This window comes from Acipenser ruthenus, chromosome 18, assembly GCF_902713425.1.
Source record: "Acipenser ruthenus chromosome 18, fAciRut3.2 maternal haplotype, whole genome shotgun sequence".
In the NCBI taxonomy this organism is placed as follows: domain Eukaryota; kingdom Metazoa; phylum Chordata; class Actinopteri; order Acipenseriformes; family Acipenseridae; genus Acipenser; species Acipenser ruthenus.
Genome location: NC_081206.1, coordinates 26,946,522 through 26,965,050, shown reverse-complemented (window position 1 = coordinate 26,965,050; position 18,529 = coordinate 26,946,522). Strand labels below are relative to the sequence as shown.

Sequence of the window (18,529 nt, the reverse complement as noted above, 5' to 3'; positions counted from 1 at the left end):
CAAGGTTGGTTGTTGGAGCACGGAACCATTAATACCAAAATAGGTTAAGAATGCAAAGCTGTGATTGGCCAATACTGCAGTCGCTTATAAAGGTAGAAAAAAAATAACAAAGACGTTTTCATAGCTACGTCAGCGTGATGACGTAAGATTAATTTCTCAAAGATGGCGGCCCCCACGGTGGTAGAATGATATATGTTTTAAAATTAAAGTGAAAACACGCGATTGTAAATTGGTTCACACACGATTCACAGCTAAATTGGTGACTGCATAGCTTCCTTTGTATTCAGGTTGGTATTATTTATTTATAGCGTTTACTTTCGAGATCAGAAAAAAGGAAACAAACTTCAGTCTTTTCACAGTAGGTCTTGGCGTACTAGCACTGCAGTTAGTTACATTTGTTTGTGTCGTTGCATGAACCACGATGTGGTGCGTGTTCCGTAGTACATAAATTACCAGCGGTCTAAAATGAATAACAATATTAATTGTTTAAATTACTTGGCCCTTTTATTATACTCGGTGTAGTAAATGGTTTCCTGTTGCATAGTTACATTTCACTCGTAGTATATAAGATAGCTGAGTGTAATAACACAACTTAAATTTTAGCACTTGGGTTTGTGAAAGCAGTGACAATAAGTAAACATTTGAACTTGTTATTAATTGTGCTCTTTTTTTCTTGCTATTTATGTTATTTTGTTTGTTACATACAATTACATTTGTAGGTATTTCGTAAAGTAGTTTTGTTTTAGAACCCAGAACAACACGCTTTATTTGGAGAGATAATACGTTGCAGAACCTCAACATTATTGGCAGGTGCATGGAACAAATTGCTACTTTGCACCTGCCAATAATGTTGAGGTTCTGAAACGTACGTATGTTATAGCATTTAGCCCTCAGATTTCAAATGATTCATGTTATGCTGATATACAAATGTAGATCTGTTGCTTTTTTAATGTGTTTTTTGAATGTTTTGCAGGATTAGTAAACACACGTTTGTTAAAGGATATTCAGAGGTCTCCAGCTTTAGGTTATTTTGAATAAATGAAGGAAAATAAGGAGAACTCCACTCCTGTCACAAGCCTGGACCACATAAAACCATGCTGGTACTGGGACAAGAAGGATCTTGCTCATACCCCCTCCCAGTCTGAAGGTCTTGATCCAGCAACAGAGGCCAGATACCGCCGGGAGGGAGCAAGATTCATATTTGATGTGGGAACCCGCTTGGGGCTGTATCCTTTTATTATTTGTTTATGGCAAAACAAATACTTTTGTGGGTCCATTTTAATATTAAAAAAAAACAAACAGTTGACCAATGCTGTATCTTAAGTGTTTTTTTTTTTTTGTGATTCAAAACTGAAAAAAACTGGTTATGCAGTGAGTTTGTGTATATGTATAGTGTTACTAAGTAACCAACACATTGTGTATTTTGAAGTGGTACTTCTACTTTGCTTCCAAATTGCATTATAAAATGATCTCAAATTCTGCTTGGAACACCTGTGATTTGTATTTGTCATGTGTACCATTATTTAGCACAGCAAAAAAAAACTGCGTCTTTGCATCTTTTTTTCAAGGACAGTTTTTTGATAAGTATATAACAATATCTATGTCAGAACAACTGAAGTTTTTTTTGTTTACCCCCCTTGTATATCCCTTGACCTTTATATCCAAATAGGTTATTTATTTATTTATTTATTTGTGAAAAAGAGTAGCTTCATTTTTAATTGAATGCCTTAACTAAAATATCAGACACTATGACACACTGGCAACTGGGATTATCTACTTTCATCGTTTTTATATGTTTCATTCCTTCAAACAGTTTCCAAGATATGTAAGTATTCAGATTCTGAGCTTCTCCAATTGAAATATTTCTCTTGCTGCAAAGCATTTACCTGTCAGAATAATACATTTAAATGGTATTACTCTGTGCAACTGCTAGGGTTTACTGTTCTGTTTGACACGTTGCTTTGTTGTTTCTGTAGGTCACTGGGGCTTGCTGTCTGTTTCTAGCTGGAAAGGTAGAAGAAACTCCTAAGAAATGTAAAGATATCATCAAAACGGCTCGCAGTTTACTAAATGATGTTCAGTTTGCACAGTTTGGAGATGACCCAAAGGTAAGTTTTGCTTAACTGTAACAAAACCTGAAATTAATCTTAGAAATGTCTTTACTTATATTCTTACCAGGGATCTTTTTTTTTTTTTAGTTTTTTTTTTAAGTTTGTTTCTGTTCTTCTGTTGTCTAATGTGTCATTTGTGGTCTTAGCATTTGGGAACTTTTTCATTGTTAGCCAGCATTTAAATTATATGGATGTTAGAATAAAATCTGCATTTTTGCATTATGTTCACTTTGTTTTAAATTCTAAACAATATTTAATGCAAAAAATGTGAGTAAACATATTCATTTCTGTATTTCAGCAGGAGTTAACTTTTTTCTTCGTAGTAATTGACAGATTTCTGATCCCTAATTTCCTTTCAGCTTCTCTAGTTAACCATTTCCCCTTTCCAGGGAGAGACAGCTCTTGTCCTTGGTTAAAGTAAAACACAAAAACATGTCATGTTCATTTCTTTAGGAGGAAGTAATGGTGCTGGAGAGAATACTGCTGCAGACAATAAAGTTTGACTTGCAGGTGGAACATCCTTACCAGTTCCTCCTACGATATGCAAAACAACTTAAAGGTATGGATATTCATGGTAGGCAGTAGCTGACAATTCTACAGGGTAGCCACTTTATACTATAAGGTGGCTGTATAAATCTTGTAAAATTACAAAAGAACTGGTAGAGTTATGGTGATTTTAATTTTGTTATATATATATATATATATATATATATATATATTACACACACACACACACACACACACACACACACACACACACACACACACACATAAACCCCTTAAATGTAAATAAATATTAACTCTGTTCAATCTATTTAGGGGACAAAAACAAACTACAGAAGCTGGTGCAAATGGCCTGGACATTTGTAAATGACAGGTAAAAAAAAATTATATATTTAGAAATTATTGTTTTGCAAGGTTTTTTAAGGGTCATTTCTCAACCTGGACATTTAATAATTCTAATGCTGCAAATACAACAGAAATAGTAATTACTACTGTGTGAACAGATGAAAAGATTTATTTTTCAGGGCACATGTTACTGTGTTCTGTGATCACACCACTGTTCGTTCACGTGGTTTCTTGTTGAAATGTATCTGTATGCAGATAAACTGAACATATAATTTCAAAGGTTCTTTCAAATCAAAAGCCTTGGCTCCTAAACATGATAAATAGAGTTCTTATTGTTTTAGTCTTTTGTATATATTGTAGTTATATTTTGTTGCTTTCAGTTTGATGTGCCACATGTTTCTAATGTTTTCTGTGGTGTGTTTCAGCTTGTGCACCATGCTGTCCCTGCAGTGGGAGCCAGAGATAATTGCTGTAGCTGTAATGTATCTTGCTGGCCGGTTGTGTAAGTTTGAGATCCAGGAGTGGGCATCGAAACAGATGTACCGTAAATGGTGGGAGCAGTTTGTACAAGATGTTCCAGTTGAACTGTTGGAAGGCAAGTAAAATGAAAACACTGATCATTTGTTGCATTTTTTTAAAATGTGTTGCACTATGATTAACTTTACTCTAGTTTTATTGGTGTGTTTTTTTTTTCCCCCCAATTATAGACATTTGTCATCAGATCCTTGATCTTTACTCCCAGGGGAAACAGCCAATTCCCCAGCAGATCCAGGAGAAAGAGAAAATCATGCCAACTCTCCAGCAGCTACAGGCACTAGCACAGGCACAAGGCCAGAACTCTGGGCAAAGTCAGTTGGGACAACAGGCCAAGAAAGCCTCCCCACAATCCAGTCCTCCAAAACAGCTGAAAAGACCACATGTTAGTTTCAAACTTAAATATATGAAAGCATGCTTTTTTTAATAGGGTATCTAATAAATGTGTTCTCTCTTTTAGTGGAGTATCCATTTGGCATTGATTTAAGATTAAATGATTCAAGCTAATTATCTTTAAGTGGGAGGCCGTGTTTCTCCACAAGATAGCACATATTCTGTATGGATATGTTGTTCTAAGAATGGCATCTCTGATCTGCAGAACATTTTTTTTTTAGAGGTACTGTGTGGTCCAGTGGTTAAAGAAAAGGGCTTGTAACCAGGAGGTCCCCGGTTCAAATCCCACCTCAGCCACTGACTCATTGTGTGACCCTGAGCAAGTCACTTAACCTCCTTGTGCTCCGTCTTTCGGGTGAGACGTAGTTGTAAGTGACTCTGCAGCTGATGCATAGTTCGCACACCCTAGTCTCTGTAAGTCGCCTTGGATAAAGGCGTCTGATAAATAAACTAATAATAAGGTACTGGCCTCCCACACCACAGAGAGATCAATCCATTTGTTGTTTAATGCCAGCTCAAGTGCATTTATGTTTTCGTTCATATGATTCTAATGTTGGTAATTGGGAAGATCATTGTTGTTCAAATTATGTTTCAAGGGGAATGTATGCCCTGTAGAGTAGTGAATCTTAACAGCTTGCAAAAGTAGACCACGTGAATGAGGTTGTTGTGGTTTGCCACCACCACCTGAGTCTCTTACCATTCTTTACAATGAATTCAGTGAGGGCATTTAAGTACAGTAATCTTTCGCATATCTACCCGTCACATATCCGCCCTAACCATTTATCCGCCATGATCAGTCTCTTCTTCAGCAACGTTAGTTTATTATTGAACAGAGAAGATTAGTTCAGATATTGTAGATCCTACCAAAGTTTTTGTACACTGTCACATGAGCTGTTCAGTGTGTTGATATGTAAATAAATCCTGTTTGTCGCCTGCGGGGCGTATCAGCTTTACCCTCCCTCTCGATCTCCTGCCTGTCACTCAGCAGCAAATGCACGCACTCACACGGCAGATGGCTACTTTGTCACAAGCATTACTACCCTGTATCTTTCTAAACAAGGAATTTAGGGGCGCTCCCTAATAAAAGCTGAATCTCAAAACAATAATTGTGTGAAATATAGAAATTGTTATAGCTGTGTATAATGGTATTTAAAACAGGATTCATTCATTTGACTTCTTGCATATCCGCCTTTTCTCTGGTCCCACTGCAGTCATATATGTGACGGATTACTTTATTTGTAACATGATTTAATAAAATCTTACTGGCATAGTGTTTGATTACTTTAAGTACAGGTGGCTTTGCTGACCTTTTTTTTTTTTTTTTTTTTCTTATTCACAGGTTGGATCCCCTAAGGATGAAAGCAAGGTATCAGGTAAGAGATGTATTACAAGACATGCATTTTGAAAAGGTTCGAAACGGTGCTGGGTGTGCAGGAATGCATTATTCAAGTAACCACAAAAGACTTTGATGTTCAATTAATACAAATGCTTGAGTTCATAACATTGTATTCTGCTGAAACGACGACATATTGTATTGTGTGTGTTTTAATTTCTTAGACATGAACAAGGTTTCTAATCATCTTTTGTTTTATGCACAGAGCAAGTGGTTTCTAAAATTCCGAGACTGGAGACACCACTGCCACCACTACCAAGCGTGCAGCCCCCACCAGGTGAGTAGCTGGCAGTTTGATTAGCTTGCTTTAACATCTTTTAAGCTGTCTATTCAATAGTGACATCTTCAAATACAAAATATCTGGTCATTGAGTTTTTGCAATTTATTAATATCTAAATATTACATATATTCTCTATTCAGCATATCAGCAAATGTATATCTCTTGTAAATCAGAAAAAGCTTGGTGAACGTGTGTGACACTCCAGATCGTCATACTAACTGCAAAATGATATTGGCATTGTAAGCAGGTTTTACCCTGAGCCTGCAAAGGACTTTAGACAAACACATGGTTGCAGTTATGTAACTAGTTCTCAAGGTTAATGTAGTTCAGCAATGATGGATCAGTAGGTTCTTTAGTGTAAACCCTAAGGTAGATTGACTTATATCATCAAAGACTGAAATAGAAAGGCATACTCCAACTGACTGGACAAATCAGTTAATTGTATTGTTTTATTAAACCTGGTATGTCTTTGAAGTCTACACTACATTTTTGGATGAATAGATTACTAAGTCTGTTGATTGCTGGATTGACTTTGTAATATATAGGTGTAATATAGTTTCCAAAACAAATATCGACTTTGCCAAAAAAGAAACGCCTTGCAGTAGAAGCTAGACTATTGTATTTGTATGTAAGAAGCATTAACTATCATTTTATCAAAATGTCTAGGCATTTAGCAATATATTGTTTTTGGCTGTTGTCAAAAGCATATGCATGAAATAATGCAGATGAATCTGTCTCTTTATGAACGAGACATTGAAACAGTGTGGACACTTCTCTACTAACAGATCGCAAGCCTCCTCCGGTAGTGTCTGCGCCTGTGGGAGAGGCCGATTTGGCTGTGACTGGCGATTCCATTGAAATACCAAAAGGACCAGTTCCCCCTCCTCCTCACCAAGCTCCGGTTCATCAGCCACCCCCACTACCTCACCGCCCGCCCCCTCCTCCCCCATCCAGCTATATCATGGGCATGTCTACGTCAAGCTCTTACATGTCTGGGGAGGGCTATCAAAGTCTACAGTCCATGATGAAGACAGAAGGACCCTCTTATGGAGCCATGCCTCCCTCGTATGGACCGCCAATGCCGTACCACCCACATGTTTACCCTCCTAATCCACCACCCCCAGTGCCCCCTCCTTCAGCAAACTACCCCCCTCCGAACCTCCCACCTCCATCCCCTGCCTACCCACCACCTGGATACAACCACAACTATCCTCCCCCTCCTCGGTTGCCCCCAGGCCATGGTGTGCCACCTCCAGGGTTGGGCATCCCTCCTGCCAACTACCCACCGCATCCTGGCCCTCCGGGTGGGCAGCCACAGGTCCCTCCTTTGCCACCACCTGGCATGCCCCCAGTAGGAGGTATGAGTCGTGGAGGTTGGATGAGATAAAAATAGAAACCAAATGAAATGAGTTTTGTTTTTGTTTAAAAAGCATAATATTCCATGCTAATTTGAGTTTGTATTGTCTGTAAATAGTTTAGCCATGGCTGTAGTTGTAAGAATGATTTTGGATGATACATTATCTATATTGATTAACAACAGTTTTGGGAGACTGTTATTTTTAAATACACTTATAGGGTGCAATCAGTGAAAATACAAGGCAAACACTGTAGATGTGTTATTTACACACTTCTGAAACCACCATTTTTTTCTTTCTTGTAGTGCTTGAGCTAAATAAATAAATAAATAAATAAATAAACAATAATATTATACATCTGTATTAGCTAGTTTGTTTCTATTTGAGTTGGGCGTGTGTCATTGTACAAAGATGAGTAGATAAGTTTGAGGATGAACATGTATTTGGGTTCCTACAAATGGAGTTTGATCTTCACATTTTAAGTCAAGATATTACTCCCCGGGAATTGTATTCTAAAAAATATCTACAATCTGTACAGCTAGAAAGGATTTTTCAAAAATGTCACGTCTCCGAGATGTGTACTCTGATGTTGCTTTGATATATTTGAAGCATTCCAATGTGAAAATCCAGAATCTGAATTTCACATGTATTACAAATATGAGCTTGTAGATCAGTTTTACTGGGTAGAAGAACATATTTGAAATAAAAAATAAAAAAATGAAAATAAAAAACCTCCAATAAAGCATGAGAAACATTAATGTATGGCATCTTGAGTTGGTAAGGGAATTAAGGACCAATTTGTTTTCAGTTGTCTTAAAGCTCGTAATTCCAAATGTGACTTCAATATGGCTTTTACATGATAATAAATGAATACCAAGTCATTACTGCAGTAAGTGCTTTGTAAATGTAATATACGTTTTAGACATACATGTCTGTGTTATGACTTTCTTTGTGTCAGTAGGAGTATGCAGTTAATTCATGGCAGCCATTCATTCATAACATTATCTTCCACATACAGTATGTATTGAACAGTTAAATGGTTCAGAATCATTAGTACATGCTGAAACATTTGAAATGTTTAATACCATGTCAGCTCACATTGTTCAATACTGCCACTGTAACAGATTCTGAACAAGTGAATGTGTAATTTTCATACTAACCAGGAGGGGACACAAGAGGTCTGTTGACTACAAACAGTTTTTAGTCTATTTTAAGAAGGGACAATATGTGTTTTGTATCATTATTGTGTATTTGGTGATGAAAGAACTTTAACAACCAAAACGAACTTTTCTTAGAAAAGAAAACCCCACAGCATATTCTTTTTCATTGTCAAGGTTTTCTTAAACTAAACACAACCACAAGAATGCAAAGAATGTACTTTTTATTTTTTCAAAAATCAGCTGAAAGTGGTCTATTTGAGATCACGTTTAATTTGCTAAAAATATCAGTTCATCTTTTGCTAAATACACTTTATGAAAAAAAAAAAAACAGTTCCTTTAGAGGTTACAAATGCATGCTATTCACACTACATGAATTTATATTTACATAATAATGTAGATTTCAGGTTTTCCAGTATAGTGTATCACATTAACAGAAAAATAAAACAGAACTTTTATAAAATCAGATTCCAAATCAAAATCTCATCCACAAAAGAAGCAGCACATTTAAAAATTGTAACATTATGAAAATATTCAAAATTTATATCACTTTGTATTCAAATTAGTTTATATAAAAAGTCAGTAGTATGCAGTCTTTCTATGCATTTTTTTTTTTAAAAGGTCACTTTCCATTATCAAACTTTTTTTTTTTAATAAGACCCAAATGAGTGTACAATTGCAGTTGGCCCTGTTATAGATTTAGTGTGTGATTTGTGTACTAATTTAGATTCTGTTATTTACAAAAGCTCAGTATCTAATATAATCTATGGTTGAATACTGTATTTTGAACTGAAACTGAAATACAGCAAATAAGTTAATATTGTTTACTTAATGGACAAATAGCAAAACCATAAGCAGTTTTTTTTTTTTTTTTTTTTGTCGACACATCATTATTTTGTGACTAAACATTTGCAACAAACATACACTGCTATTGATGAAATCACTTGCGGCATCCATACTTTATCAAACAAGATTGACATTTTAAGCTGAAATCATTCATTTCCATTGTTATGTGAAACTAAATATTTAAGTAACAGGGAAGACAAAGAACTTTTATCGGTTAAGGTTATACGTAATACTAAAACAGTACAGTTCAGACTTTGTGCATTTAGATTTTTTTATTATTTATTTAGATAAATATTTCTGTTAATTTTGATAGCAATATAGTACTTACTTGTACAATATGACGATTATACTTCTAAAAAGGAAAAGATATACTTTGTGTACAAATGCAGCAAGTGTTCTATGTTTTCCAGTCTCTAACTTTATATGGCCAATTCTGCCTTAATGCGGTTTTAAAAACAATACAGATATTGTAGGTGTTATGCACAAACATGACCACGGTGCAGTTACAAACTGTGACAATATGCTATTGCTATGGTAGGATATATATTTTAAATCTATCCTTAATCCACAAACTTAAAAAAAAAAAAGTATTGTTTAATTAAGTAAACGTTACTTTTACAATAGCTTATCTCAGATTCTCTCAAAGAAAACAGGGTAAAGGACAGTTATCTTCCATAAAAGTGCCAGTGGTTAATTACTTTTTTTCTGGTAATAACAAACACAGTTCATAAAAGTGGGTCTCCTTATTGGCTATTTTGTACAGAAATGCTGTACAAACCAAATGCAGCTTAACGAGAAGTGAGCCTTGTATTAGGAAAAGTTAAATTAAAACATTAAAAAGCTATTTAATGTACATGTTTTGTACATAGAGTATATAGACCAGAAACCAATTAACAATAGTAGGCAGTATGCTGGAGTGACAAAAACGTAAAACTAGCTGCCAGTCTTGAATACTTCTTAGTCAGATACCTGTTAGTATTTGCTTGGCTAATAATTTAAAACAAGTTTTTAGTCTAAAGGTAATACTAAGTGTCATGGTTGGTAAAATGGTGCAGTATCCAAAGTTGTTGCCAACCCATGAAATTTAGTCCATAAACAGACATCAGAAGATATTATGTACATACAGTCAAATGAAAGCGTTTTGGTTTAACAGAATGTCCCATGCAAAGAGCCTCATTGTTCAAAGGTCCGTTCATCAGTTTTTTTGAAGCCTTCCACAACTACAAAGGTCCCTTAAACTGGTTTCCAGAGAGGTGCTGCTTAATGGATGGCTTGGAGCCGGCTGCATCTCCCAGCTTACGCCAAACAACCTAAACATTAAGAAACAAAAGATGACAAAACTGTAAACAATCTACGCATCCTTATTATCGACACGTACTGTATATAGAAAAGAGCAATTGCATACTAAACAAAAATAGGGGGAAAAAGAGTATGCACATATTAATATTGTAGCGTTCCAAAAGAGTATGCGCATGTTAATATTGTAGCGTTCCTGGGTAAACAAAAGGGAGCCAGGCGACTACAGCAAGATCTCATTGACAGATTTTATTCATCAAGGTCACCACACCACAACACAACCCACAGCAGCATGCAAGCGTCCCCTTTATACCCCAAAACCCATAACATTTAGACATAACACGTTATTGGACCCCACAAGTCGAACGAGGGACAAACACAACACGATTGGATAACATTCACAAGCACGCTGGGGCCACGACTCGATCACGCTCCCCCCCCCCCCCCAGGTACACTCATTCACACGCGCAGGCACTCAGGACATAGACAAAACACAACACAACACATAACACTTAGCACAGAGCGCTACAATATCCTCTGTATATTGCTAATTTTATTCCTTCATTGCTCAAACCACCACTAAGAATCTAGAATTCTGTAATGGAAACATTATTTCACTCTGAATACATCACTTCTTAATCTAATTGGGACATTTTTAAAAACAGCCAAGGAAAATGCTTTCCCAGCAATCCCAGAAAAAAATAAAAAAACAGGCAAATATCTACTTACGTTACACATTTCACGAACAATCGCTTTCTCCTTCTCACTAAGGTCCTCTTCATAGTGTTCTGGTGCTTGCTTGTCCAGGTTTTCATGGACTTCCAGGACCTTAAGGGAAAAAACAAATGTCAATGTATTATGGCAAATAGCTAATGTACAATTTTAAAAGCACCTGGTTATTCCTTTACTTTTTATAGCATCCTACTTGTAAAACTGACAAACTAAAATAAAATGTGTTATCATGAGAAATGCATGAAAAAAAAAAAATATATATATATATATATATATATTGTTCTAGACTAAGCATGTATATTGAGTTTTTAGAATGTCCCAATAGCTTTCTTTTTAATTTGACTGTCTATGCACATGTGGCCACAAGGTGGCACCCCTGTCAGATTAGTACATTGTCAGTAGGTTTGTTTTTGAATTATTTTATTTTATTTTATTGTACAGTATAAATTTCTGGTCAGATTGAACTGTTTGTAAGTGTCATTAATTTAGTTAATTTATATGTCAATGGCTGAAATACTTGGCAATGCCAGGTAACCTGCAAGATCTTGTCACAAACAAAGTAATTATCCCTACACACCAAGGAGAAGGAGGGAAAAAGAAACTACTTTTCTCCAAGAAAAAGAGAACAAAAACCTAAAATGCATTACAAAAAAATGTGAACATAACTGAAGTATAATCTATAGTAATATGTGCAGATGACTTAGCAGCCTGTGGACAAGGCATTTTAAAAATGACCAGCTGTTTAATGATACTGGTTTTAAATAATACAAGTGTATACAATCTCTGACATGGGTTGGAACTGAAGCAATGGGATAATTATTGAAAATAAGAAGGTCTGTACCTTCATGGCATGCACCACTGCCTCTGGTTTTTGGGCTGAAGGAATATACCCCACTGAAGGTGATGAGGAATCCCCAGGGGCCAGCCGCACGGAGCCCTGTTGAAACAAAAACACACATGAAATAAAAACCAGTGACAAAGGGCACTTCCATAGTCTACCCATGGATTGGACCACAGAAGAAAACACCCAAAGCACCAAGCCACATCCACTGGCAGTGTCACAAAACTAGAAGTCATATTTTTTGTCCACTGATTACATGTTTTCTCTGTCCCTACCAATAACATACTGTATTGTTTACATTTTGAGTTTCATGTGCTGTGTTTGTCAGAATTTTGTGAACAGTAGATTTATAACGTATCCCTTTTAAATACACCTCACACTATTTAGCATCATCCCCCACTAATAGCCACACACTTTTTTGTCATTGCTTAAGAGGCTTTGAAAAACGGGATCCATACTTTGACTTCCAGCTGCAGCTCATTCTTAAAAAAAGGCTTCTTCATGCATGGCAACAGGTTTCAGTTTATGCTCTCACGCAATGGATCCAGCACTTACAAAACAAGTGGTTCCCTGACCTGTACACTAGTGGGGGAAAAGTGGGAATTTGGCAGCAAACAATAACATGTAATGAAACACCTGTTATAGTGCTCATGCTCAGAGAATTCCATACTCCCTACAATTACCATTAAATACTACATACAGCAAGTATACATTTTACAATCTCTTGCTCTTATTGTATTACTTGTACTGTAACATTTGAAATGTATTTGCTTACGATTGTAAGTCGCCCTGGATAAGGGCGTCTGCTAAGAAATAAATATTACAAGTCACGCAGCTTGCAAAAAAAAGGCAGGGTCTAAGACACAGAGTTCAGTACATTACATCCCAGAGTAACAATTAGAAAAAAATAAGAGCAGCTTATGCAACAGTGCTTGCAGAGCTGGCAGTTTATAAATTAATCCCTCAAGAAAATACAGTGTGTTCCGGTCTTAATTAATCAAAATTTCACCTCCCTCTTTCCAAAGGTCAGAACAAGGCAGAGCAGAACAAAGAATCAATTCACTCTATCCAGCCCTCTGAGCCACATTTAGAAACCGTCTTTGTGGGTGTTATTCTTGCGTTAAATTAAAAACAATTAACTGGAATTGTTTTCCATGCTGCTGTGGGTGGCCCCAGGACAGACTTGGTATTTCTAGATATATGCATGTTACAAATGTACACCAGGAGCAGCCCCCTAACACTGAGCACAAACAGACCTCAAGACCATTTTATGAGACTGCAATGTTCTCCCCACACAGAGTTCATCTAGGAAGTGCCTCCTTTCCTTTGTGCTCCGGTTAAATGTACCATATACTGAATACGTTCTTAACGTATGGAATAACCACACATACTGTGTCTTAGACTTAATACCCAACAGACATACCAATATACCTTCCTAATTGGCTCCCAACAACTATAATCCCTGCTTGACTGGAAACATAAAGCACAAGGAAGCAAGTGAGCCCCAGTGATCATATGATTTTGCGGTACACTGTCCTGGGTGCTGCCAATATCAACATCTGTCTTATTAACTCTGTGATTTTATTGAGATTCAGGAATTCTAATTCTTTAGTACTGTGTGAGTTGGCCGTATTCCAGGCTCTCCCCTGCATTCTCTTTGTGTTCACGCTAAGGATGTGAAGGGATTTAGCTTCAGAGAAAATGAGGAGGGAGGACATATAATCACAGCAAATGTTGTGTTCATTCTTTTTAATGTAACTTAAATGTGAGCCTATTCCATTGGGGCTTTTCTGGTGGATGTATGGTAAGTTACAATTTAGGTGCTAGTTTTGTTTCCATTGTGAAAACTGTTTTTTGTTTGAAAACTTACACACAAGTCCTTTAAAGTTTTCTAAAATCCACAAATTCAATGAGGAAATCAGCATACCAATTAGAACATTTTATTTTAGGTATGTTTGGTTATTACCAGAATTTCTCAACAAATGAATAGGGGCCAGATTTGTGTTATGGTTAATTGTGTCACCCGAGTACTTAAATAGTGCAGTAATACAAGAAGTTAGTAAGGCAACACAGCTTTGAGTATCTGTGGTAACTGTGGGCTACTGGGAACTTTGCCCCACCATAATTACACTCCACATTTAACACAACAACCACAAATGCAAGGGTTCTGAATGTCATCTATAAACCACATCAATGTTCTCCTCAGCACTGTTTACCTACATCATTGTGAGTCTAACTGAACTAGAGACACACAAGAGACTCTGGTACAACTGACTTCAGTTTGTGTGTGGGAGAGATCATTTATTCTACTGGAAAATTGGCAGGGATTTTGTGAAGAGGTACATCAGATGCTCAAAATAAGAAATGTTGATTTATTTGACATTTGGTAATTTCGTGAAAGGAAAAATCAATAACACGTAATGTGACCCTTAAACTGTCATGTTCTATCTTAAAACTACACAGCTGATATCTAATAAGAGCTAAAGTCACAGCTAGAGATAGAAGCGGCCTAGAAACATGCTGGTGACATTTTTGTAATCTCTATGTGTGAAGAGGTAGGTATTATTATTATGTAACCATACATTAGTTCTATGAAGAGGTGTTTTCTCCATCATTTATACTAGGGGGCAGGGAAAAGATGTAGCTCTTCAAAATTGTTCCTTTGCATTATTATAATAACGTATAGCACAGGCAGAATCTGTATTGTTTAAACTGATTTGTGTGCTTTGTTTTGTTTTGTTTTTTGGTGTGGGTGGGAGAAATTTGGCCCAAAAATGTCAATCTCTGTTTTAGGCACCCCCATTTACTAAGCTATTCACAAGCATTCTTATTGTTTAAAATAAAGGCAGCTGCAATTTTTGTAATTCACATCTGCTGTGAGGGTTCAAAGCTATGGAAATGAGATGTGAAACCTTGAGACACTTGTTTTTACTCAAGGGCCTGCCTGCCTGCCTGCCTGTCTGCCTGCCTGCCTTTCAAAAATGTGCACCACTGCAGTTTCTTCCTCATGAAGACTACAGCAGATACTAATTAATTTTCTTCCCATGTAAAAGAAAATTGCCCAGAAGGTAACGATTGTACATATTTCCAGGCTGAACTCTAACTGTCACAGCCAATGAGTTTGCAGACTAACAAGACTGAAGCGTCACTTTAAGTGCACAAAAAAGGAATCATACCTGCTTCCAAGGGCTTTGCAGGAATAAAAAAAACTGATTAAATCCCAGACAAAATACGCTAAAACAGGAGATATATAGTGGGACTACTTAAGAGTAGGTGGCTTCAAATTTAATTATATTCATTTTTTACTGTGACTTGCTGACTTTATTATGTGGTTTGTATTGCATTTCCTCAAATATCTTAAGGTACTTCAAGAGCTGCTCTTTAGTTTTAGCTGCCAGCCATAGATACATATTACTTAGGCTAGATCTGCCAAAGTGTCTTTATAGAAGCAAGTGTGCCGTCTATTGATCTGCTACTTTACAAACAACTTTCCTATAGTTTTGTTGGTAATATATTGCTGTGCACTAGATGGTGCCGTCACTAATAAAAAGTCAGTTTGGCTGGTGGAGCCAATATTACGTGTCTACAGTAGAAAATTAAAACTAAAGAGTGCCTCCCGAGCTTATAGCCAAAACCCCATAACACTTGTGAGGTCACAAAAAACTAAATAGTCTAGGCGCTATTTCGCAAAAGGGCCTTTGTTTTCAGTCTAATTCTACATATGGTATAATTTTTATAACATATTTTCTGGTAAAGGAATCCCTGAAAAACATGAAAAGCACTGTTGTGGACACGACACCATCTAATTTATATACCCATGTGATGTAACCAGCTTTTGAGCAGGCGGGAGGTCACAAATTGGGCTGTAACTTTGGTTTGTAATGTAACGTATGAGGTGTCATTTTTTTTAACACATGGATAAGACCCTTTCTATGGTGTACGTCGATATATGTGGTCACCAGAAGTCAAAAGGTCATTATTTGTAACATAGAGAAGCATTTAGTACCTTGTTGCCTTATGATAGCTCTATTTTTGTTGTTTTCAAAATACGAATCAAATGATTGAATAGATGATGATCTCTAGAAGCTGTTTTATGCATAAAAAGTTTCTAATTGTAATAAGAGCCACTCAGAATGAATGGGTCAGTTTTGGAGTGCAATTCTCTTTTATTTCTGTAGTTTATAAAATGGCACAAAAGTGCAATTAAAAACCTCAAACTGTGTCTGGGTCTGATTTTAAGGGGCTACGAACCTTAAAATTAGTGAACTCTTTCACAGTATATATTTTTGAATGGCTTTACTAAAAATAATCTGAGACTATAAATCATGTTTCCATGGGGACATGAAATAAAATAGCTTTTTTTTAATTAGATTTTGGATACATCCTGAAGAAGTATTCTGATGAATTTTTATGGAAAGAAAAAACCCAGCTGAGTGGAAAGAGCTTTAATCTCTCAAGAGCTCTAATAACTCATTAGAATTCACATTTCAATGGAACATAATTTACAATTTGCCATTAAATTGAAAACAAACTACTGTATGATTTCCATTCGGAATGGTTGCAGAGAATTCCCTAATTGCAATTAATCAATGTTATAAACAATACAAGTTCTACCATGCATATTAGGAATGCTGGCAAAGACCACAATTAGACATTAAGGGTAGAAAGCAAAGACTTGGAAAAAATAACAACATGAGGGAGTCATGCTCAATGTAAAATAAAATGGGGAGAGTTAAGCCGTCTCTTTCAGAACAAAAAACAAAAAACAACAAATGGCTGTTGGATATGCTGTGTAGCGCTTCTTTCAGTAATATCTAGACAAAAAACATCAGCTTTGAGTGAGAATGTCAAAATACTATAATGTAAATCTGATGTTTGGAGGGCAGAAACAATGCAAATGTCAACGACAGTGGCTTATTTTAATTGGTTTATAGTTTTTACATTTACAACAGATTCAGGATTGTTTTTATGTCTGTGGAGAAAAAGATTTACAGGGGACATTTATGTGCAAAGGGTTATGAACAGAGATGAATCTTTGTTTATGGACACTTTTATAAGGAAGCTAAGGTTAGGCAAGTTAGAGAGGCTGCTAGCATTGTATTTACAAATCTTTTACTTTTTGCCTCTTGCAGCCTTGGGAAAATAATTTTATAATCCATCCCTGAAGCAATTGAGAATCAGACTTCATGTTGAACTTCATTCCAAAAGCCTCCAGGACCAGTTGCTATTTTTAAAATGAAAAGCTGTCTGGAATCAGCTCTCAAGATTTTTTAGACATCCGATTCCAACGGATGCATTTGTGACGGATTTTCAGAAAGCAGGTCTCAGTGGGTAATGTTTCCTGAGCAGTACCTGCCAGCCTCCCCCGCCCCCCATTGTTAACTGTAGTAACTGGAACACACAGTGAAGGTACATACGCTTTGCAGAGATTCCTGGTACTGTGGCAGTGACGTCAACTGGCTCTCCGAGTGGTACAGAGAGAAGCCTTTCCGGAGGGTCTTCAAATCTCCAGAGCTGCTCTGCTGCAGAAAGAAAGACAGACATTGGTTAAAAGACATGATCACCTTTTTCAGTTTTCTTTTATAATTCTTCTAAATCCCCTTTAGGGGGCGTTCCAGCTGACTTCAGTAATTGTGTCTGTATTTCCTTTTATATAGCCGGTGTGAGTGGCTTCGTTTATTGCTTAGTTAGTTGTGTGTTTTAAATGTTTATAATTCTTCATTTGGTTTTATATGTCTGCTGTGTCTTTTTGTCTGCCATTTCTCTGCGTATCCTTCTTTTTCTTTTTCTTCTTATACAATCAATCATAGTAGCAACGTGTTAGTTTCATTTAAGTTAATATATGTTTTTTTTTTAATATAACTGTGTGGACAGGATGGCTTGTAGGCTTGTCAGACCAGGAAGAGACACACACAGTACTGGGATATGAAGCGATGATGCGCAAGTTTATTGCAAAACAAAAGGTTTGAACATAAAACAAAACACTGTTCCAAAATAAACGGCACGGTGGCCAAAACAGACCGACAAAACAAACACTGAATAAAAACAAGTATCGCACTGGTGTAAAGCCAGCATAACAGGAGTTGTTATTATTTCTTTTAGTTTCAGTTCTTAATCTCTCGCTCTCTCACAAACACCCAACCTCGAATGAGAAATTCATGCTGCTTTTAAGCAGCAGTGCCGGGACTTGATTGCTAATCATTCAATCTGGCCCCTGCACAGTCTGCATCTGAAGAGATTGTGACTTCCCTGTGCCCACATACCAACATACATTTTAAAACACCCGTGCTACATAACCCACACTATACAAAATAAACCAAATACACCCAGGGGCAGGGGTTACCCCATCACAAACTGGGAGAAGATTTATTTTATTTTATCTAAATATATATATATATTTTGTACAGTATATAGTCGTTATAGAATTGTCGAGGTGTGGATGTTTCTAATTAATGTCTTATAGGGAACAAGACGTTTAGGCATAGCCATGACAGAAAATCTCCACATGCAAAATCCCATTGATTCTACTGAAAACCTTTCAGTACACTACCCACAAGGATGGGGGATTCAATTGGCAGAACATTTCACTTGAGAAAGAATTGAGCAGTTAAAGTAAACATTACAGCTCATAAACAACAAAACAGAAGTGCTCCCAAAGGGGGGCAGTTTCACTGGAAACTGGAGGCACAGGGTGGGGGACTAATATTTCTGTCTGGGCGGCTGCGACAGCTGGAAACCATCA

The 18,529-nt window shown here is 36.6% G+C and overlaps 2 protein-coding genes across 3 annotated transcripts in view; one reads left to right on the top strand and one right to left on the bottom strand.

Annotated features, from left to right (window-relative positions):
* The first annotated feature begins 110 nt into the window (after nucleotides 1-110).
* On the top strand, nucleotides 111-7,276 carry LOC117963863 (cyclin-K-like). Its single transcript, XM_034905357.2, has 11 exons — nucleotides 111-287; nucleotides 974-1,226; nucleotides 1,744-1,825; nucleotides 1,977-2,108; nucleotides 2,565-2,670; nucleotides 2,931-2,988; nucleotides 3,386-3,555; nucleotides 3,668-3,879; nucleotides 5,227-5,260; nucleotides 5,486-5,557; nucleotides 6,346-7,276. The coding sequence occupies exons 2-11, from the start codon at nucleotides 1,039-1,041 to the stop codon at nucleotides 6,945-6,947; spliced, it is 1,656 nt and encodes a 551-aa protein (XP_034761248.1). The 5' UTR covers nucleotides 111-287; nucleotides 974-1,038; the 3' UTR covers nucleotides 6,948-7,276.
* A 1,063-nt stretch (nucleotides 7,277-8,339) lies between these two features.
* The window catches only part of LOC117422589 (coiled-coil domain-containing protein 85C-A-like), a 44,823-nt gene continuing 34,633 nt past the window's right edge, over nucleotides 8,340-18,529 (bottom strand). For both annotated transcript variants that reach the window (XM_034927836.2, XM_034927837.2), the window contains 4 exons: nucleotides 17,205-17,309; nucleotides 11,788-11,883; nucleotides 10,944-11,042; nucleotides 8,340-10,228 (listed from right to left, as the gene is read on the bottom strand). In XM_034927836.2, coding sequence (XP_034783727.2) covers nucleotides 10,139-10,228; nucleotides 10,944-11,042; nucleotides 11,788-11,883; nucleotides 17,205-17,309 — 390 coding nt within the window. In that variant the 3' untranslated portion in view covers nucleotides 8,340-10,138. The remainder of the gene's footprint in view (nucleotides 10,229-10,943; nucleotides 11,043-11,787; nucleotides 11,884-17,204; nucleotides 17,310-18,529) is intronic.

Coding starts and splice junctions, on each gene's coding strand:
- LOC117963863 (XM_034905357.2), top strand. CDS start 1,039: ATGAAGGAAAATAAGGAGAACTCCACTCCTGTCACAAGCCTGGACCAC. Junction 2,989..3,385: donor TGGACATTTGTAAATGACAG/GTAAAAAAAAAT, acceptor GGTGTGTTTCAG/CTTGTGCACCATGCTGTCCC. Junction 3,880..5,226: donor AACAGCTGAAAAGACCACAT/GTTAGTTTCAAA, acceptor TCTTATTCACAG/GTTGGATCCCCTAAGGATGA.